Here is a 22,978-nt window from a genome sequence, read left to right as displayed (position 1 = left end):
TACTCCTGTCTGAGTCTCTTAGGTACTGGGATTACAAGCATGTGCCATCACACCTGGAAAAGTCTCACACTTTGAACAGTGAGAATCATTTGTCCAAAGGACAGCATGATTTACCCTGAGTCCCCTGGAGCCAAAACTGGTTTGTCAACTGGACCGGGTCAGGGGTCTCCACGCTCCCCACTGTGGGGTCTCAGCCTTCCCCTCTAACCTTAACTACCCCCAACTCGCTGCCCCTGGGGCTTTCTCCAACAAAATCCATGCAGATTAGATATGGTCTCTCTAGATATCCACCTTTTGCTGCATCCCTAAAGCAGAACCCATGGGGTGACTGAATAAGAATCATAAATATTTATTGAGCATGTAGCGGTGAAAGCAGTACACTAGGAAACTATTCTATTGGTAGAATATCATTGGCTTTTCCCCAGACTCTGCCCGGGAAAGGTAACAATGCACTGTGGCTGTGTCCCTGAGATTACCATAACACAGCTGCAGAATAAAAGGAATAAAGAAAAGCATCTCCCACTGCAAAATAAATGATCATAAATAATTATGGCAGAGAACCATTTTGCTGCTCTCCCATCATGCTTTTTGTTCTTCTTGTAAGAGATTGCCAATGTCTTCTAGGTTCCAAAGGTCCTCCTCTTCTAAAGGATTAGAAGTGGGAGCTCTGTGGCCCTGCAGGTTAGACTTGGTTGGGCTCTCTGCACAGCAAGGACCCTCTGACATGCCCAGGAGGTTACAAATTCCACAAAGCCCTACAGAGCCTGGGGCCTGCTTCCTGTGCTGTCCTGTGCATATGAACCATTCTGCATGCCCCCAATATCAAGTAAACTTATTATCTCCCCCCACCTCCTTGGAAAATAGGAGGCTGCCATATGCTTACATCATACAAATAGTGTCATTAAAAATGTGATCAGAAACAATAGAGCCTCATTTAGAGGAAAGCGCATTAGCATACTATGATCTCAATTAGTGCAGGGTAAGGATGTATACAGAGGTCGCCAGCATGCGAGGAAGAAAAATCGCGAACTCAAGGAGCTTAATAAAGATATCACGGTGATTTTTAGAGCTGCAAGCTTTCCTACGCTGGATAGCATTTGAACAAGCCTCTCGCATACAATTTTAAAAGCAAACCATTCTGGTAATGTTGCTGAGATCCCAAAGCTACAGCTACAGAATCAAAGAAATAAAGAGGAACAAAAGGTCTCCCTGTTAGGTAATTGGTCTCCGGGGCCTGGAATAAAACCTCCTGTAACAGCATCGTATCCTGAATTTTAAAACACTAGCTGGGATGGAAGGTACCATGCTATGGGGAAAGTTCTAGTTGACTCAGAAAGAGGCTTCAGGGTGGCATAGTTATTGCATTGAAGGCAGAGGAGAAGAGCTTTTAAATAAAAATTGTTTTCTTAAACATGTATAAGTGGAAAGAAGTAACACAATTTCACAGTAATATTTGTAATTTTTGTGATTTTACTATGCACATCAGGTTTCAAGAGTCTAAGCATGCCAATGTCAGTCATGAAGCGTTTGACCCACCTTCTTCAAAGCTTGTGCTTTAGAGTTGGTTTTCTAATTCTCCCTGGATGTGGGTGTGTTCAGGGTCCAGGCTCCTTGCTGGACATACTCTATCCTGTACCTCAGTGTCTCTGCCCATGTTCGTGACCCAGCCAAGGGCTGCTTCCTCACCTTCTTCCTCTGCCAGCTGCTATGTCCACTTTAAGAGTAGGACAAACACTGCCTCCTCTACGCAGCCAGCTGTGATCAAGCCAGGCTAGGCAATGGGGCCTCCTCTGAGCTCACTGTGCCCAAGTTTCTATCTCCCCCAACATGCATCTTCCACCGCTGCCTCTCCATCCATTTCCCCCTCTAGACCACAAGCTCTTGGGAGCCCAGGATTATATCATGGGTACCGTGTCCTCTGACAGTCTGCCCTGAAATCTGACCCGGGACAGGAAGCTGTACAGTGGATTAAATGACAAATACATGGGTCTTTGCTGCATAAACAAGCAAATGAATGAATGAGTCCCTGCACAGGTGACTCAGGGAACACCCTGCCCACTCAGCAAAGTTCCCTCGAGAGAGACCCTCAGGGGAAATGTCACTCTCTCTGAACTGGGGTCTCCAGTGCATTGAGAAAGAGACTGATAATTTCACAGCACAACTGGATGAGAATCCTGTCCTTCCCTGCCACGAGGTTCCTAGAGGGTATGCACATAAGTATTACCCTCGGGGCTGCCTGGGTCAGACATTCTTCACCTCTCCCCACCCCCGGTTCTTCATTATTTACCTGAATTTATACTGCATGCCAAGGATTTGGAGAAAATGGTGAGACACTGAAGGATGGAAGAGCCTCTGGCTTGGAATGCAAGTCCCCAAAGGGCCCCAGGGTTCAGAACTCCCCAGCGCCAAGCCTCCCGTTAGACTCAATGCCACTGAGCAGTCAGCCTCTGAAGTTCCGGGATCACTGTTTACCAAAGGCAGACTAATAATACACACTACTAAGATCGATTGCTTGGCCCATTGAAAGTCAGTGTCTCTTGCAATATCAGTCAATCAGCAAGTATTTATTAAGCAGGGACTGTGTGGCCACAACTTTCAAGATAGCAGCCAAGAGTGGCAGGCCCTTAGTGAAATGGGATGTGACAAGCAGAGAGTGAATTGAGGGGACCAGAGATGCTCATGAGAGCAACGTGCAGGGTCCCTCTCCAGCCACAGTTTGTTCAGACAGAAACTTGCCTTGATTCCTAGGGGTCCTGGTGCTCCGGGTGATCCACGTGGTCCCTGGTGAGAGGAACAGTGTGAGGGAGATGATGAGGAAACACTCACAGCCACAACTAAAACCACAATTTTAACTCTGAAGGTAAAAGAGCCAGAAAGCACCAGAGAGAATTCTCTGTATGCACAACCCATGATTGGTGCAACCTATGGGGACTTGTTTGCAGGATTGTCTTCCTGTCATTTATGACCATCTGATCCATCTTGGCCCACTTCCATTTGTAGTGAGATTTTGTACCAGGGATTGAATATAGGGGGCATTCTACCTCTAAATTAGAGTCCCAGCCCTATTTTTTTTGAACCAGGGTTTCACTGAATTGTTAAGGGTCTCCCTAAGTTGCTGAGGCTTCCTTTGAACCTTTAATAATCCTATTCTAGCCTCCCAAGTACTGTGGTTACAAGTATATAACACCATGCACAGCCAAATTCTGCTTTCCAAAATTTTAGGTATCTATGGCCAACCGCAGTCTAAAAATATTGAAGAAAATTTTCAGAAATAACAATCCCTATGTTTGAAATAACTCTGAATATAGGATATTGTTAAAATTGTTTTGTTATTATTGTTAATTACTTACTGTACTTAATTTATAAGTTAAACTTTATAATAGGTACATATGTATAATGTAGCACACAATACATAGGATTTGTTAGTATATATGGTTTTGAGCATCTATGGGTCATCTTGGATATATGCCCTCTGGAAAAGGGTAGAGGACCATGCTGTTTGCTCAAAGAGCACCTATTTCTCAATCAGGCCACGTACATTAGCTACGACTCCATTTATGCAAAATTTTGCAGTGCATCTCTTATTTACCTTTGTTTCTTTTCCAATTTCAGCCTGGTTCCCCAGGCACAGAACCCCCACAACACCTGCCACTCACCGGCTCGCCATCCTTGCCTTGTCCTGGTGGCCCAGGCAGCCCCGGAGCACCGGGATCACCCCTGGGGCCAGTTGGTCCTGGGCTCCCTTCTTCTCCTGCTGTTCCCTGAAGATAAAAATGGACATTTTTCCAGGACCAGTGTTATGCAGAGCTTAGCTTTGCAATGCCAAACTACCCTGAGTGGGTAGACTTCCGGTGTCTTCCCTGAGAATTGTATAAAGCCCCTCCCTTTGGGGAACAGAAACATGGACTATACCATATAGGCATATGGCATAGGTTGAAATTTATTCCTGCCAAATGCACATTTTGAAGTCCTAATCCCTGATGCCTTGATGTGGAAATAGGGGCTTTTAGGATATAGCTAGGCTAGGATAAGTTCCTACTGGAGTACAACCCTCACCGAGCCTCCTTGGAGTGACTGGTGTTAGGAAGGACACACTTGGACACAGATGCAGGAGGAAGGTGAGGTGAAGTCCCATGGAGAAGATGGACACTGGCAAGGACAGGCCTGGAACAGACCTTCACAGCCCTTGGTGGGAACCAACCCTGCAGATGCCTTGAATTTGGACGTCTGGTCCCCAGCACTATTAGCCAGTAAATCTCTGTTGTTGAAGTCACTCACTTGGTGATACTTTGTTATGGCAGCGCTGGCTAATTAAGGCAGTGTGAAACACTGAAACAGAAAAGGCATCAGCGACTACCCAGTTCCACCTTCCAGCCAGTTGGGGGACCCATTGGCATGCTTCTCAGTTTTGCTTGAGCCCCTCTGGCAGCAGGAAGCTCCAGGCTTGCCTTCCTGTGGAAGAGAGCTCAACTGCATAAGCTCAATTACATGAGCCCGAGCCCTTTCTCTGTCTTCTCAGTAGTTGACACTCAACTTGCTCCTGGAGCTCTGTAGGCAAAATCTAACCTCTCTTCCCATTCAGGTGTTCAACAATAGGCATAGAGCTTGAAGCCCCAAAGTGGGAGGGAGACCCAGGAGCTGTCCTGGGAGCTGCGCTGGCTGGGTTTGTGCCAGGCCAATGCTGATCTTTCTTAATCTCAGAATATATGAGTGACCAGCATGTGGAATGTTGGGTCCAAATCCATGAAGCAGAGGGGCACCTTCTTTCAGAAAGGTCTCTCTGTTACTGCAGTCTGACTGTCTCACTCAGACTTTCTCTGATGGAGAAGAAGTGAGTAAAATGATTCAAGGATCACAAAAAAAAAAAGGAACGAAGATCTCTCTATGCCTAAGGCAGCATCGGCTTCCCAGCCCCACATCAGCCACTGGACACTGTGAAAGAGAAGTGCTAGAGGTTTTCTTTCAAATAATTCCTGGGCTCTCACTCAGCCTCAGCCTGGGCTTCGCCTCAACCAAGAAAAGGCATTTGGCTCCCTCTAGGGGTTCAATGTCGCCACAGCACACTGAATTTCTGGCCTCTGAGCGTTCAATTAGCCCTCGTCTTATCCTTAACATCTTAGACACTCTTTTAGTTCTCAGTGTCTTAATTATAATGTGAAGCCCTTCAGACATAGCACAATCAAAGAATAGCATAAGGCTGGCATTTTTCTTTATTTAATGCGAGTGCTCTTCTTTTATTACTGCAGTTTAACATGGCATTATCTTTCAAATATTAGCACTCACCTCACATAAGAGTTATGGTTGAGCATGAGAGCAACTAACGTTGACCACCCATCCTTTTACAGGATGGGTGCTCATTCTTCACCTATTTTTCTCTAAATGTGTATTTTTAAGTTGGGCCTTTTTCCAAAATGCAAACTGGATCTGCTCTTCTTAAGTTTTACAAAAATATAAGATAAAGTGATCACTCTTTGAAAAGGTTCCAGGAAAATAAGGCTTAAAGAAATTTTCAGAAAGAATCCATGCTCTTGTGTGCTGGGAGAGGCTTCTGGGGATAATCTCTTAGTAGTAAAAGACACATCGAGGCACTTGCTAAGCCACCTGCTGAGGTATTTTGGGGGGGACATGCTACCACCCTGCCCTCATCATTGTTGTCTGCCGAGTCCTTGCGCCTGCCTCCCTGGCTCTCCAGCCAACCCCCGTAGCCTGGGATTGATGTGCCTGTTGACACCCTCCTTTACAGCTGAGCAGGCTCAGGTGCAAAGAGGGTGCCCTTCGTGTAGCTCAGGTTTCTCAGCTTTGGCATTACTGACATTCAGGGTTGATGACTTCTGCGTTTGTGTGTGTGTGTGTGTGTGTGTGTGTGTGTGTGTGTGTGTGTGTGTGTGTGTGTGATGGACAGCTGTCCTGTGCATGAGGGATTATAGCAGAATCCTGGTCTCTATCTACCAGATGCCAGTAGCAGTCGTTCCTCATGGTGTTCACCAGACATGCTGGGGAGGTGGGACTGCACCCAGTTGAAGGCCAGTGCTGTCACGCTAGTTTAGGTCCAGTGCGCTAGGACATGGAAGTGGGTTTCAGCCCAGTCTGAAGCCCATGAGTCATTCAAGTGAGCACTCTGGATTCCCTAAGCTCTGTCTCAGCATCACTCATAATTTCTGAAAGTGCTAGATCGGAGAGACGTGCCAGATGGATGAACTGGGGGGTGGAATTGAGAGAGAGCAGGATTTGGAGTCAGACAGCCCATTGGCTTTGAGATGTAGGGGAATTAATTAACCTCTCAGAGACAGTCTCCACATTTGTCAAAGGGACATTCACCTGATCCAGGGGTCTGTTGTGAGGGGTAAAAGAGATGATGAGTTGGCACAGGACACCCTTTCTCTCCTCTTTCAAAGTCCCTCTGATTCCTGGGTCTTAGCCAGGGCTGACCAGTGTGAGGTCTGCCTCCACTGCCCCTCAGAAGCTGAGCGTAGATGCCGTGAGCTGAGACCCCTCTGGACTTACCTTCTCGCCACGCTCCCCGTCTTTCCCAGGTGGGCCTCTGAGGCCGGGGGTTCCCTGAATAAAGGAAGATAATTCTCATGAACTTCTTGATAGCTCGTGGTTCCCAGTGAAGGTTAACACATATGACCTAAAGGACTCAGGCCCATAAGCCATGTGGAGTCCCCAGAAGCTCACGTAGAGCAGAGGTTTGAGGTCAGGCATTCTACAGACACTCCAGGAGAGACTGAGGAAGTAAGGAGGACAATGGGCCCTTGAGACATCAGGGAGCACCTGGAGCTCCCTGATGGGGACTCTGGAGTCCACTCAAGACACCCTGTAGAGTCACTCCACCTAAGGGTAGTATTCAATACTAGCTCAAGGCTGTTTCTCAGGCATTAATGCTTGTTCAAGTGGCTGGAAGATGTGCTCCCTATCGCCAGAGAAAATGCTCAAAGGACAGCAGCATTGCCTGCTGGGAGTACACACATGTACTCTGGGGAGGGTGAGGCCCCACTGGCCAGGTTCCAGTAGCATCTTCCGCAACGGCCTACCTCACGACTTAGGCTCCTGGTGCCTCAGGTTTCCTCTGTGTGTAATGGGGTTGGTAATGATATCCACCTAATAGGGCTGCTGTGAGCATGCAATGAACTATCAGGTGTGAACGGTGCCTGGGACATCCTACACAAGTCACCTGGCACATTCTGTTACCCCCAGAGCTGGCATGCAAAGGCCTAAGAGCCTGCCAGTGGAAGATCGGGAGCTAGATCTCCTAAGGCTTGAGATGTTGATTCCAACATCAACAAATCACAGACTTTCTGCAGTTATAACAATTTCACTCACTGCCAGGAGAGTTAAAGGCTTACCTAAAGACTCAGGTTGGTTAATTTTGGGGTGAGTTTGGCAGGTCATTAATTCTCCCTTTTAGACAGGGTAATGATGCCTGTGCCCTGGGGCTTCAGGGAAAATGGAACAGTTAACATAGTGGGAGGATCTGAAGGTAGACATTACTCACCACACTTCCTGGGGGGCCACTGGGACCAGGGGGACCTGCAAGTCCAGGAGCACCCTATTCAGAAACAGAAGTTTACAAAGTCCCAATGAATTGATGGTAAATAGCTGTCCCGTGTCATTCTCCAATCCTCCCCCACATTCAAAGATGAGTTGCTCTGATAGGAGAGGAAGAAGGCTGAGGTAGATGAATGCAGGAGTTACATCCGGATATGTGTAAAATTATGAATACAGCATGGTTAATGTGGACACTCATTGTTGAGGGTGGAGGGAAACTGGGGAGGGATGAGGGCACCAAGGACAATTTAAATGAATACCATTTTCAATAAAATAAAAAATAAAATAAAATATAAATAAACATTTACAGAAAAAAAAAGTTGAGTTGCTGGTACTACCCTAACCTGAGATCCCTCTACAGGTATTCCAAGCCACCTCCTCCTGAGCTCTATGGCCTCCCAACTAGACAAGGTGCAAATGAGTGGGCACCTGGCACAGAGGAGGAGCGGGAGGAACCTCTGGAGTCCTTCAGCCCAGGCATAGAGACAGTGAAGGTGTGTGGAGGGCAGAAGTGGGCAGAGAAGAACACTCGTCATGCACAAGGATCTTAGGTTGGGTTTGTCTTTGGCCACGTGTGGAGGGAGAACTGAGTATGAACCAAACTTCTCAGAGTTGAGTCTTAGGGAAAAGGCTCTGTATAATGAAGGAGGTCAACTGAAGGGCATGAACATAGCTTGGAGAACAGACACACAATAGGGTTGGCCCATGTTGAAGGCCTGAGTGCTATAGAGCTGCAGCAAGCCACAGGACTCTCTTCAACCCCAGGGCCCAGTGCTAACCCCTGTGAGACCAAAATCACCTGGACTGAGGATCCTGGCCCCAAGGACAGGCAAGCCAGGAGTGGCAGCAAGAGGGCTCAGAAGCTGCAGGCAAGGTGTGTGTGTGTGTGTGTGTGTGTGTGTGTGTGTGTGTGTGTATGCGTATGTGAGAGAGATCCATGTGCATATGGAAGAATTCTTTTGTGGGTTTTGTAGAACAAAGCCCTGAAACCCCAGGACCAGTATGGAGGCCACATCATCTCTCTGTGCTCGCTGTCAAAAGGCCTCTGGGGCCGGGCGTGGTGGCGCACACTTGTAATCCCTGCGCTTGGGAGGCAGAGACAGGAGGATCACGCAGGTTCGAAGCCAGCCTTGCTGGCTTAAGAGACCCTGTTTCCAAATAAAAATATAAAAATAGGTCTGGGAGGATGTAGAAGGTAGAAGGGTTTCCAGCAACCCCAGTACCACCAAAAAAAGGCCTCTGGGCCTGGACAATTCCTCAAGCCTGGCCTGCTTTCTTGGCCCTGTACCACCTAGTTAGCCCAGAGCTGGAGCCACATGATAGGCACCAAGCCAGCTTCCCCTCCTGGGATGCATACAGGAGGGACACAAGGACTCACCGGGTTTCCGGCTGCTCCTGGGACACCCTGTACACCATCTTGTCCTTTGGCACCCTGTGCAGGAAATTGAAGGGGAGTAAGAGATTGCAGTACTTAGGCAAAGCAGTCGTCACCCTCATGGCTGGAAAACCTCAGCCAACTCTGGCTCCTTGGAATCTTCTGGTTCAAACTGAAGGGACAGGATGTGGGTTGAAAAGGCACAGAAATTCCTGTCCCTTTCAGGAATTTGTCATATCATAACTGTATCCACCCTCACCATCGTCCCTAGGGTGCCCTAGGTATCAGCGCTGACCCTTTACATAAAGGAGGCTCAGAGGAGCAGGAGGAATAGGGCGCAGCCAGCAAGTGGCCCCAGGAAATTTTTGAGGCCACTATAATAGGCTCTTCCTTCCAGTACAATTTATATCTAGTGCAGAGTCCCCCAGATACAAGCATCTGCCCAGAAAAGATCTAGTGAAGAAAAGAAAGCAAACCTGGAAAAATAACAACAACAACAACAACAACAACAACAACACTTGGCTAATACTCAGGTGCCATTTATATCAAGGCTGCCAGACATGGGCTGGCGAAGGAAGTGGATTTCCTGTGTCTGAAATTGCTTAGTGAGCTGGGAGTTGCTGGCTCCACTGGGCGCACCTCTCTCCAGAGCGCCCTGAATCTGCGGAACCCAGAGCTTGCCTCAGCCAACCCTTTAGTGACAGGACAGCAACAGCCAGAGTTCCTGAGGCAGGGCCTGGACCCAGGGCCTGGCTGTTTTTGGAGACCGTTTGTGAGGCACTGGAACAAGGCCCTGGGATGCTCCTCAGTCCCTACAACATCTTTCCACAGCGCCCCCTGGTGGTCATTTCAGATGCCAGGCGAGAAGGCCTGGGCAGGATGAAAAGAATGAGACTGGGATTCCCTAGTCTCAGAGCCAACCAGGGGAGAGGGGGCTTTCTTACCGGAGGTCCAGTGGGTCCCTGGGAGCCTGATGCTCCAGGAAGTCCCTGAGGTCCCTGCAATGAAACAGTCCATACATGGAGAAGCTCATCACCCTAGTGCTCTGAGGAAGGCACTGGACACTGCAGTGAGTATCATTTGAGACCCACAGAGGCCAGGGAAAGGGAAGAGGGATACATTTGGCTCAGCGGGGATCCTGGAAGTGCAGTTAAGACCTAAGCCCGGAGGGGGGGTGGGCTTGGAGGCCTGGTCTCCCCTGACATCCACACCGTGGTGGGAGGGAATGAGGAAGGGACCCCACAGGCAGAAGCACTCACCTGCTCCCCAGGCACGCCAGGGTCGCCCTTCTCTCCTTTGGGCCCCTGTTCTCCCTGTTGGTGAGAAGCGCATGGTACAGACCACTAGAGTATGAACCCCCTTCCTTAGAGCACATGCCCCACCACTCAGCTTGGCACAAGGGCCACGTCCAGCTCTGCAAATAAGATCCGCTGGCCATCCGGCTCCCAAAGGTTATTTCTACACAAGTGAGTCTGCAAAGGTAGAGAGTCTGCAAGCAGAGGCTTCCAAGACCAGGTGGTCTGAAGAGGTGTCTGGATGCATCTTGAGGCAGAGTCTAAGGTCAAATTAGAGTCTGGGGTGAGCTGGCCTGAGAACTTTTGGAAACCCTTCTACCTCCCGGCTACACTCCCAGACCTATTATATATATATATATATATATATATATATATATATATATATATGTATGTATAATTTTATATATTTTTTTAAATTTTGGAAACAGGGTCTCCTAAGCCAGCACAGCTGGCTTCGAACCTGCGCGATCCTCCTGTCTCAGCCTCCCAAGTGCAGGGATTACAAGCATGTGCCACCACGCCTGGCTGGCCTGAGAACTTTATTTGGCGGGAACACAAGCACAGAAGTGCATTCCCATTGATGGTTTTCTGCCAGCGCACAGGCAAATTCTGTGGAGACCTTGCCGCAGAATCTTGCCTGCCCTCCTCTTCCAGCCTGCCCCATGCATGGCCCTAGACTGCCTTCCTCCCTCTCTCAGCACTGCCTACTGAGTGGAGTCTACATGGTCCACTCCACTGTGGCTTGGGGTGAATAAGATTGTTTTCGCAGTGTCTCAGGTACCCAGCAATGAGGAGGTTTCGACAGAAGCTAGTTCCTTCCCTCTCCTAAACTCTCTGGGCCAACAGCTCAGAGGGGACGTGCCCGGTGCCATCCACCAGGAGCTAGGCTGTGATTTCCAGCCTGCTTCCCTCCTAGGACATCTCTTGGTGAGGACTTAGGAAACCCTGGCTGGTCCTCCAGTCCATGGCAACACAACCAACCGTAAAGACAGAAGGGTAGCAGGGGTGCTATCAGGGGACACATGGTTGAGAAGGTTCCATCTTCTCCTTCTGCCAGTGTAGGGGTCAGGTGGCAGGTGGCAGGAAGACAGTAGGGGACCCGTGGGAATTTAGGCCAGAGGAGAAGGCCTAGGGACTCGGCAGGCAAGATGCTCAAGACGTTCCTGCCCCGGCACATGGGAGTCAGAGGCAGCTTCTTTGCTGTGGGTATATAAGAGGTACTATTTGAGTAGTGGTCAAATGCAGGAACATGGCTGGCTTCTTTTCTCTACTGCCCCCAGGTGACCTTGCCCAAGTCAAACATCATCGCTGGTGTTTGGAGCTCTCAGTCCTCTCTGCAGAGTGAGGGGGTGGACTCATCAAGCCCCGGAGTCTTCCTGGCATGGTCACTTCTGAACTTCTCCACTGTAATTTCTCCACACCTGCAGCTACCTATCCATCCTTCCTGCAGGTAAGGAATGATGTCCAACTCCAGCTGTTATCTGCAGCCAGACCCCAGGGATGCACACAGCATCTAATAGCTCCATCATCATGCTAGCTCACCAGGCATGCTCACCAGCCTCTCATAGGAGCCTGCTTAATCCTGAGCGGGGGAGAGAAGGGAGCCGGCTTTCTCCTGCTCCCCATCTCTCCCTTGCTATTCTCTTAATTATGCAGCAACTTTTACATCCTTTAGAATCTTGCCTCTTCTTGCACTGCAGGGACTCGATGGCATACATCTGGGGAGAGCAGGAAGAAGTCAAACAGAAAAATGCTTTCCAAACCCATCCATAGGGACATAGGTTGTCATGGCAACCGAGCCAGTCCCAGAGCGAGTCCTGCAATTGCCTGCATTGAAACTTTTCTTTAGAATAAAGAATGTCTTTGCTTTGATCCCGTGAATGGCTTCCTGGTTCTCACAAAACTGTGCATTGTGCAGAAAGGATGCCACCTCTGGGGACTCCAAGGTGAAGGTAGAGTAGTCGGTCCACTCTCTCTTTTTCCTTTAGGTGCCTTCCCAGTGGAAAATTCAGGAAACTGTCTGTGTATGAATCAATCCCTTTAAGAATAGGGTGGAAGCCGGGCATGGTGCTGCACACTTATGACCCCAGCATTTGGGAGTCTGAGACCAGAGGATCACAGTTCGCGGGCAGCCTCAGCTACTTAGTGAAGCACTCCATAATTTAGTGAGACCCTGTTTCAAAAATTAAAGAATAAAAATAGGGCAGGGGCTGTAGCTTGGAGGTAGAATGCCCCTAGGTTCCATCCCCAGACCCGTAAAAACAATAGGGTGGATATGCAGGCTAGTTTTAATCTCAGTGTTAATCTCAGTTTTAATCTCAATGTTTCATGAACATTGGGGAGGTGAGACCCAAAGATGTAGAAGCGGGTAGGCAATACGTGAGGGTTCCTAGGAGAAGATGGGGATCCTGTCTCTATATGGGGTGTGAGCCTTGAAACCAAACAGGCAGAGACAGTCACTCCACTCAGGTCTTTAGGGCTGAGAAGACACCTCCAGGAGCTTCTCAAGCCCATGCTTCCTGACGGCGCCCCAGCCACCAGAACCTCCTCCCTGGTTCTCCTCCAGAGGCCACATTCTTCCTTCACTCCCTGTATAGCTTTCAGCACCCGGCTCAACCCCTCCACCTGCACCATTCTTTTCCATCACATACAAGATGCTTTTAAGCTTTTAAAATTGCATCTACTCATTACTAAGAAAATAAAGACAGTAACAGCTGAGATGTGGACGTTCCCATTCTAGCCTCTTGGCTGTCATGTGCTGTGGAACAGCAGGAGACATCCCAAGAACAGAAGAACCACAAGAGAATCAATACCTAGTGTGGTGGTACACGTCTATAATCCCAGTACTTGGGAGGCTGAGACAAGAGGATTGCAGGTTCAAGGCCAGCCTCAGCTACTTAGTGAAGCCCTGTTTTAAAATAAAAAATAAAAAGGGATGGGGTGTAGCATGAATAGAACACTAATGGGTTCAATCTTCAGTACCAAAATTATATATATGTGTGTGTGCAATATGTATATATATGTATATATACATACACATATATATTTATAAATATATGTAAACATATATAAATTTGGGCATGTTGGCACATGCTTGTATTCTAGCATTTAGGAGGCTGAGACAGGAGGATTGAGGTTCACAGACAGCCTCAACTACTTAGCAAGACCCTTTGCAACTCAGTGAGACCCTGTTTCAATATAAAGAATAAAGAATAGGGCTGGGGTGTAGCTCAGAGGTAGAATGTCCCTGGGTTCCACCCCCAATACTTCAAAAACCATAGAAACATATATTTTTAAATATATAAATTATATATATGTACATTTTCTGGTCTCAGTGCTGCCAACATCATAGAGACATGTGTAAACCCTTAAATTCAGAAGAGCCATCCATGGAAAGAGGTTCCTAGAGGCAGCAGTGATGAATTTTTGTTGTTCTGCTAAATGTTGCAGTGTCTACAAGAAGCCAACCCAGGTCTCCCTCCTTCTATCACACCCTGAGGGCGCAGAGTGGCTCAGCCTTCCACTGTCCTGAGCTGTCCACTGTCCTCTCAGCTCTGGGGCCCCTCAACATACTTCCACCCACGGTCTCCTTCACAGTCAACATTCCCAGAGCACCTTTGCCTCCTCCAACCCTGGAATGCTCTTCTATCTCAGGTAATTCTGTTCTCCTAAAAACCTACAATATCCCAGGTGCTGAAGAATTAACTTTGTCCACGGAGAGGTGCAGCTTAGCCCTTGGCTACCGGACACTGTCCTGGGTATGACCTGCCAGACACAAGAGCCGATTCCTGCAGGTACTTGTTCCCATCTGTTGCAAGGACAAGACCTGGAAGCCCAGATGTCTGGCTGACTAGCATCAGGAGTTAAGTCAAACTCAAACCAGCCCCTGCCCCAGCCCACTCTGTGATATTACCAGCCAGGCTGAGGGCACCAGGCTGTGCCCAGGCACTGTTGGTACTTACTGGTATTCTTGGGTGTGGTGTGAACATGGAGATCTGGAAAAGAAAACATAAATTAGAAAGATGGATCCCAGTACTTGGGAGGCCGAGACAGGAGGATTCCAGCTTTGCAGCCAGCCTTGGCTACTGAGTGAGGCCCTCCGCAACTTAATGAGACCCTGCTTCAAAATAAAAGAAATAAAATATAGGGCTGGGGGTGTACCGTGGAGGTAGAACGCCCCTGGGTTCTATCCCTGGTGTCACACACATTAAAAAAATATATTAGAACTGCATGGAGCCTGACTTTTTACTATAAAATGTGCTGTCTCTGAGAGATTTACTAAGCGAGAGATCCTTCCCCAAGTGTCTTGAGTTCTGATTAGTTTTGACAATTGGAATCACATATTTTGTTTTTGTTTTTATTTTTGTGTTGCATTTGTCCATGTCTGTGAGGTTATGGTGATACAGGTGATACATTCATATATGTGCACACCATTGTTTGCACATGTGACTCCCCATGTGACTCCTTCCCTCCCTCTCCCTTTCCCCGATCCCCTTCTACTACTCTCCTGGTTTCTTTGCTATTTTCATGAGGTCCCTTTTCTATTTTTCTCTCTAGTTTGCACATATGAGAAAAAAACATGTGATCCTTGATTTTCCTGAAGATGACATAATTTTGTTTTTTATGGCTAAGTAAAACTCTATCGTGTATGTATACTGCTTTATCCATTCACGCATTGACATACGCCTGGCTTAGTCCCTTACCTTGGTGACTGTAGATTATGGAACCACACCTTTGTTTTATTTCCCTGAGGGTTCGCCAAGGCAGGAAAGTACAGCGGTTCCATGTCCCACAGCCCTAGCCCCACCCTCTGTGTGACCTTCAATAGCTCCTGTCAGCCTCCAAGAGTCCCCACTTGGGTATCATGAGGTCATATGGAATAACCCATGCAGCCAATTGAAGCAGGACTCGGGCATTGGATTCAGGCCTCAGGGTCTCCTTTTCCACTACTGCTGTCTGCTCTGAGCCAGGCAGCAACACAGGTGCGGAGGAAACCAAGGTGAAGGGCCCCACCCCTGGCTCATGGAGAGCTCTGCTTGTGCAGTGAGCTCAGCAAAGAGCCCACTGACCGGCTGCTGTGTGGCCTCCAGACTCACCACCACCCACCCACCTGCCCTGCCCACCGGTCTGCTGAGTCCTTCCCAGGCACCAGCTCTCTCCAGCATCAAAGCTTTCTGCAATGCCATCCCTCAGGACTCAACAGTTCTCTCCCCTTCATTTGACTCTGGTCCACCCCCTTTTAAATGTCAGCCCCAAAGATCCCCTTTTCTCCTCTCAAATATAAATCAGGTAAACCAGGCTCTTTGTTATTCTCACTGGCTGCACCTTTTTCTTTCCCTTGATCAAATTGCTATAATTTGTAACACATGTGTATCTTGGCCACTGTATGATTAGGGTTGATCTCCCTTAGTAGACCATGAGCTCTCTCCAGTCGGAACCACTCCAGTGCCTGGTTTCGAGCATAAGCTCACAGGATGAAGAGCATGGATGCAGGGGCCCCAAGGGGCTGGTTCTAAGATATGTTGGATTCAAAAGGGAATAGTAGCTCCCGACACCTTCCCTCCACGTCCCCAGTCCCAGTCTCTTCCCCAGAAGAAACTATCATTTTTCAGTTCATCATCTTTCTCGACCATTTTCTGTGTTTTCACAAATTATGAATGTATATAAATATTTATTTTTAATAGTTATATAAATGGTAAAAGTGATGCTAGGTGTGGTGGCACACACCTGTAATCTCAGTATGTAGGAGGCTGAGATAGGATCACAGATTCAAGGCCAGCCCTAGCAACTTAGCAAGAACTTATTCCAAAATATAAAAAAGAAAATAGTGCTGGGCATGTGGCTCAAAGGTAAACTGCCCCTGGGTCCAATCCCCAGTACAAAACAGAAAAGAAAGAAAATACATTATTTACAGTTGTTCGGATGCATGAACTCAGGATTCTTCACAATAACTGCAAGGAATAAACAATCACGTCTGCCTTTGCCCTGCTTTATGAGTATAAAACTGGACAACAGAGCAATAAACTTCCCAGTGAAACCCTGGCAGCTGGTGAATGTCAGGTCAGGAGCCGACATCCACACAGGTGAGCTGCGAGCCCATGTTCTCCAGCTCTCAAAATGGAATCATATACAAGTTAATTTTGTTCACTTAATTTGTTTTGTTCCACTTGTGTGTCTCACAGCTAAGTGACTATATATATATATATATATATATATATATATATACGTATATTATTATATAATATATATGTATATGTATTTAAATATATATACATATATTTATGCATGTGTGCGTTTTTCTATAGAATAAGATTTTGAATGTGGATATTCTGTGACTTACTTCTGTACTAATGTTTGCTATCCTTAGATACAGAATCTCCACTGAAGAGCTCACACATTAATGTTCGGATGTAAGTCCTGAAGGTTGTAATGTCACTGGTGTAAATGCATGGTAATGCACTTACAGTGTGGTAAAGTAGATAAAAATCCATTATCATGGATTTACAGAGTGGTAATATAGGCAGGTAGGGTGTGGCTGGAGAAGGCAGGTCCCTAAGGCCACAGGGACTCTGCTCCTAAGGTCTTCCAATCTCCTTGCTTGTCCTCTCTGGCTTCTGGCCTCCGTGATGTGAGAGCAGAGCCCTCGCTCTCTCCCTATCTCTGCTCTGACCTCCATAATGTGATATCAGGGCCCTCGCTCTCTCCCTCTCTGCTCTGGCCTCCATGACGTGAGAGCAGAGCCTTGTTTCTCTTTCTCTCCCTCTCTCTGCTCTGGCCTGGCCTCCATGATGTGAAAGCAGAGCCTTTCTCTATCTCTCTCTGCTCTGGCCTCCATGATATGAGAGCAGAGCCCTCCCTCTCTCCCTCTTTCTGTTTCCCACTGTCATTCCCTGAGCCCCATGGGTGTAACCCAGCCTGACATGAACTGAAACCTCAAGATGTCCAAAAAACTATGAGCAAATAAATCTTTCTTCCACTGAGGTGTACGGCAAGCTGTCTTGTACTATACCTGTGAGAATGTCGACTGAGACAATGGTTATACAAATTTGTTTCCTAATTTTTATGATTATAAGGGACATGTCAATGTACACCCTTACACATGCTTTGTTAAAAGCACACATGCAAATATCTGCCTAGAATAGATGGCTAGGCATGGGCCGTCCAAGCCCAAGGGCAGATACCTCCTGGTGTGCACACACCGCTCAGAGACCCCCCTGTTGGGGGTAACTTGCTCTCCCACCAGGATATTGGGGAGTGCTCATCTCTGTGTCTGCTTGTTAACACCAGATATTTCACTTTTAAACAAAAATATCATACAACCCAGTCTGGCTCTAAATGTCTTGATTCTGAGATTCCTCCAGCATCTTTATAAAATAGCTGAGTCTCATTATGATGGAGTATGGGAGGGTAGAAGATGGAGCTATGGAATAATGATTTAACACTGATACAAACTGCAGAGTTAGCTGGACATAGCGGCCAACACCTGAAATTCCAGTACTTAGGAGACTGAGACAAGAGAGTCCTAAGTTCCAGGACAGCCTCAGCAGCTTACAGAGACACTTAGGAACTCAGTGACACCCTCAACAACTCATAAAGACCTTGTTTCAAAAAAATTTTAAAGGGCTCAAGGTGTATCTCCAAGATAGAATGTCCCTAGGTTCAAATCCCAGTACCAAACAAACCAACAAGCAAAATTCAAAACTGCAGAGTGAGATGCTTTGTCTGACAGCAGAAGGCCTTTCCCTATGTTCAGGCTGTCTCCTCTCCTGCCCTCTGTTCTGAGGTCATTCCCTGCTTTAGTCAGTAACCGTTCATCCCCAGACACACTCGCTTGGCACAGCCTGTACACGAAGCCATACACAACCTTCCTGAAATCATCTGCTCATAGCAGAGAACCTCAAGGCTGGGAAGAAACATTCAAATGAAAACAAAAATCCAAATAAAGCCCCATTAAAAATTATTGGGATTAATATAAATAATAATAGCAACTGCTTTATATTCAGTATGTATTATGTACTAGGAACTCCGCTAAGTACTTTGCGGTGTTTCAGTTAATTTTTACCACAATGTATAAGATAGTTGGTATAATGTTTTCTAACAAAGGAGAACATTTACTCTTTTGGGAACTTATCAACATATCTAAGACCTCAATATTGGTGAACTAAAGCTCTGAGAGTCAATTCACCCACACCCACAGCCCTTGCTCTTGCTGACAACCAACAGCACCTCACAATGCCTTGCAGGAGGAGGAAGATGAACCCAGCCTCGGGTGCTGACACTGGAGTCTGGACAAATGGCTTATGGTCCTTGGACCTCAGATTGCCTATGTGTAACAGGTGGCTACATCTTCTCAGTGTCTATCACCTGTTCTCATAAACAGTAATTGTGCTTTTTCTAAATAAATCAAATTAATAGGCACAAGGTGGTTCTTAGAGAAGCATATATATTTTGGGTATAAGACCTAGATGTGGGTCCAGGTATTGGCATAGTCTAGGAAGATGTTTATTACTAAGTGGTGTGTATGTGTGTGTGAGAGAGAGAGAGAGAGCATGTATGGTGTGGTGTGTGTGTGTGTGTGTGTGTGTGTGTGTGTGCCTAGTGTGTGTGCATGTATGTGTATGCGAGCATGTGTGGTATGTTTGTGAGTGTGGAGAGAGAGAGAGAGAGAGAGAGAGAGAGAGAGAGAGAGAATGTGTGTTGGGAATGGGGTGATTCCCAATTCCTCAGGAGTTCAGAGGAGTAGAAAGGACCAGAATAACTTACAGTTCCAGGTAAGCCAGGGGGGCCTGCTGGACCGGCTTCACCCTAGATAAAGAAATGCCAAGTAAGTGATCATTACTCCCCCATCAACTCTGCTTATACCAGCACAGGTCTGACAGCACCACTCTGCCCCAGATAACAGGTAGAAATGCTCTCCCTGCACATACCTAGGTAGACCATTAGGAAGGCAGGTAGACAAATATAAACAGGCATTCTAATTATAAAACATTCCAGACATAGAGAACAGATGTATAGGAAGTACCTTTCTTGAGCTGTACAGCTATAGGTTCTTTAAGTCCTGTGTGTTAGTCCACTGTGTCTTTGGGGTGAGGTGTATTACCTGATATCTACTGTGCAGCTCCTGTCGATGGCACTGAGGTTGCTTCCTCCGATTACAACCACAGCTGCTGTACGTTGCAACAATCACCCCACATGTGTGCCCTTGAGGGGGACCCTGACAATGAGGTCCTGGTCCATTAGAGAAGTCGGGCCCACCCAGCCCCTGGGAAGAAGCAGGCTGCCCCAGGACACAGTGCTGCTCTAGTAAACAACAGGACATGGGAGCTGCATCACCTGAGCTAGAAGCCCACCTTGCATATATGATTTTACCTCTTGGCTTCTTTCTTCTTTGCAAACCAGTAAGATAACAATGCATACGCCATTTAGGGACTGGGTGAGACCAGGAGTATGTACATGGGAGCTGAGGCACAGGGTCATGAAGATGCTCTGTGCAGGAGAAACCATGAGTGGATGGGACCACCGAAGCTTGCTACTGTCAGGAGCCATGCGGGGCCAGGGGCTGCCGTCTATGCGAAATCTGCTCCTGGAACCAGGCTGGGGCTGGGCCCATGTCAAGCCTTCTAAGCACTTATCATGGGAACCAAGAAATGAATAAAGGTAGCTTAGCCAGAGACAAGGACACCCTTAGTCAGCAACAATGCGATAATAAAAATAGTTGTATCCGCCACATGCGGTGGTACAAACCAGCAATTCCAGTACTTGTGGAGGCTGAGACAGGAGGATTGCAGGTTTGAGGACAGCCTTGGCAACTTACTGAGATCCTGTCTCAAATTAAAAAAAAACATAGAGAGAGAGGTAAAATAGGGATAAGGGTGTAGCTCAGAGGTAGAATGCCCCTGGTTTTGGTACCAGGTTCTGTAATAATTAACCAAATAAATAAATAAATAAAGCAAGCAAGCTAGAAATGTAGCTCCATGGTAGAGTGCCCCTGGGTTCACTCCCCAGTTCTTGAAACACAAAATAGTTGTATAATTTGCTACCATTATTCCTATCGCTACATAGCACCTAACTTTAGGTGCTGGTTTATGCATGTCACATGGATAAACTAATTTCATCTTGGTAGGTATGCCCAATGGACAGACATGCATTCCCATTTCACAGATGAACTGACAGAGGCATGAAAGCCTCAGTTAACCTGCCCACACTCACACAGTTAGCCAATGCCTGAGCCATATTCTCTTAATCTGACTGAAGTTCCAGAAGCTTCAGCAAGGAAAGCACTGCTCCAGGTCACCAGACATTGCCCAACTTCTTCCTGACACTGTGAAGCTCACGCCCCAGCATGCACCTTGCCTGAATGTATCTCCTGGCCCAGGTGATCACAGGAGGGTGTTTCTTAGGAAACCGCATGAATAACAGGTGCAAAAGGAGGAAGGACAGAGATGTCTCCAACAGGCTACCTTTGTCCATCCTCAGAACCATGGGCCAAGAAGGAATGGTGGGCAGGATGGGGCAGGCCAAGGGGCTTGGGGGAACAGGCTTAGCTAAGAAGGACCTGAGGGTTTGAGTCTGGGTTCCAATCCTGCTTCTCTGTGAGTTGACCCTCAGTCACGCTTGGTGGCTATGAACTGTACCACCTCCACTTTCCAAAGTGCTATGGGGGAGGGAAGCTCCTGGTCTAGGGTAAGAGGAGCCCAGGGAGGGGATGGCAGAGGTAGGACCATGCTCGGCACAGTCGGAAGGGGACAATGTCGGTTTCACATCCAATTTTGGATTTTTTTGTCCCAGATTATCTGTTACTACATATCTCTCAGGAAGACTCAGAAGGCAGCCAGGACTCTGGAAGCCTGCATGTGATTCTGTCAAGGCCATCAAAGGGGCTTCAGGGTTTCTCTAAGCTTTTGCATTTGGGGAAATGAGTTTCTCACTTAGAAATAGTATTTTTGAAAAGGCCAGGAAAGCAGCGGGCCTGGCTGGCTCAGCGGGACTTAACAGTGGAGCCAGGAAGTGCAAGAGCAAGACAGAGCCAGAAACCCAGCAGAGCACTCACTGGGAGGGCAGACGCCTTGCAGCAGCAGCAAGCCAGGCTCCTCCCGGGCTGCCACCTTTCCTGGGTCAGGCCCAGCGTGCGGTGCTGTGCCGCAGAGAGCCCGACCTGCAGGTCTCCACTGGCAAGGCTGGCTCTGACCATGCAGCCCTGGCCAAGAGCCTCAGCTTCCTCATCTATGAAATGGAAACATGCTGACAACAGAGGTTCCTCTCAGGGTTGTCCTAGGGTTAGCCAGGTCCCCCTAGGAACACTGCTCAGAATGTCCTGAGGACTGGCCAGTTCCCTAGAGGGACACTGTTCAGGATGACCTGGGGATTAGCCAGGTCTTTACAAGAACACTGTTCAAGCCGTCCTGCACATAGTAAATCTGCTCCCAACTGCTCACCATCAGCGCACCATTTGCACAGTACAGTGACCCTCGGAGAGAGGTACCTGCAGAACCATTTTTGGGGGGCAGCCATGGTACAGAGGTCAGATAAGTTACTCAGACCCACACAGCAGGCAGAAGCCCGGGTCACGTTTCTAACCAGTAAGGCAGCACTCTTCCTATTAAGCTGTGTGCAAACATATACAAGCATGTGGGCTGGGGGCTCGAGGGGCTTGAGTGTGTGTGTGTGTGCATGCACGCGTTCTCATGCACGCACATAAAGTTGCTGTGGGATGAAGGGTGTGTTTGGTCAGAGGCTGAGCATGAAGGAATGAGAAGCCGCAGCCCACAGGCGCTCGCTCCTCGTGGGATCCTCGATCCTTCCCGTGCTCACTTGTCTTAGAGTGTGAGAACTATTAGATCCTGGACCACATGGCAGCCACTGTCATTTTATTAGTGACAGCCTAGCAGAGGATGTTCAACTGTCTACGTTAAGTAGAGAGTGGCAGGGAAGGTGTCTGTGGCTTTCCTGGGCTGACAGGGTTATGGGTGGCATCCATCCTGGGTTAGAATCACATCGGAAGGACAGGGGTCACTGTGGTTGAATTCACCTGCTTAAGAGTCCAGCTGCCAGGGTCATTCCCACCCTCTGGTTTGCAAAGCTTAGCTCCGTAAGTTTGGGCAAGTTATTATACTTCAGTACCCTTTAGCTCTTTCATTTGTAAATTGGGGACTAAACTAGAAAGTATTGCATAGCTCATTAATTATTACCGTGAGGCACAGGAAAGTCAAGAAACCACACCTTACAGAAGGCTCAACTGCACAGAAACCCCGCCTTTCGCCCCTGTTCCATCCCCTGCAGTTTAACAGTGGTTTGCATAGACTCTCGTGATTCCAGCAGGTAAGATCCCAGGAAAACTGCTCCCACACACATGGTTTCAGTGACAGTTTCCCACATGGGCCAACTAATCAGCTATTCCTCATCAATAAAGTTTCACCAAATCTGGGCATGAGGCCATATATGGGTTCCAGTCTAAAGAGCCTATAGCAAAACCTTATCACACTCACAAGTCCCCAAGACCTGGAAATTCAAGTAACTACAGCTCATCAGTCTGATCTCTCACCAAACAAGTATCTAAAAACTCCATTGGGAGCCAGGTGTGGTGGCGCACACTTGTAATCCCAGCATTTGGGAGGCTGAGACAGGAGGATCACAGTTCAAAGACAACCTCAGCTACTTAGTGAGGCCCTTTGCAACTCAGTGAGGCCCTGTTTAAAAAATTAAAGGATAAAAAGTAGGGCTAAAGGTGTCACTCAGAGGTAGAATGCCCAGGGGTTCCATC

General features: G+C 47.7%; 1 protein-coding gene across 1 annotated transcript in view; it reads right to left on the bottom strand.

Annotated features, from left to right (window-relative positions):
• Nucleotides 1–22,978, bottom strand: part of COL22A1 (collagen type XXII alpha 1 chain) — a gene marked incomplete at both ends in the record, with an annotated part of 240,887 nt that overhangs the window by 94,646 nt on the left and 123,263 nt on the right. Inside the window, 9 exons of the mRNA XM_080694710.1 lie at nucleotides 2,737–2,781; nucleotides 3,657–3,761; nucleotides 6,505–6,558; nucleotides 7,496–7,549; nucleotides 8,927–8,980; nucleotides 9,868–9,921; nucleotides 10,183–10,236; nucleotides 14,181–14,213; nucleotides 18,982–19,023. Coding sequence (XP_080550836.1) covers nucleotides 2,737–2,781; nucleotides 3,657–3,761; nucleotides 6,505–6,558; nucleotides 7,496–7,549; nucleotides 8,927–8,980; nucleotides 9,868–9,921; nucleotides 10,183–10,236; nucleotides 14,181–14,213; nucleotides 18,982–19,023 — 495 coding nt within the window. The remainder of the gene's footprint in view (nucleotides 1–2,736; nucleotides 2,782–3,656; nucleotides 3,762–6,504; nucleotides 6,559–7,495; nucleotides 7,550–8,926; nucleotides 8,981–9,867; nucleotides 9,922–10,182; nucleotides 10,237–14,180; nucleotides 14,214–18,981; nucleotides 19,024–22,978) is intronic.

This window comes from Muscardinus avellanarius, assembly GCF_963383645.1.
Source record: "Muscardinus avellanarius genome assembly, chromosome: 4".
NCBI lineage: Eukaryota > Metazoa > Chordata > Mammalia > Rodentia > Gliridae > Muscardinus > Muscardinus avellanarius.
Note: the sequence above shows the minus strand (reverse complement) of the source record. Positions and strands in the feature narration are given on the sequence as shown.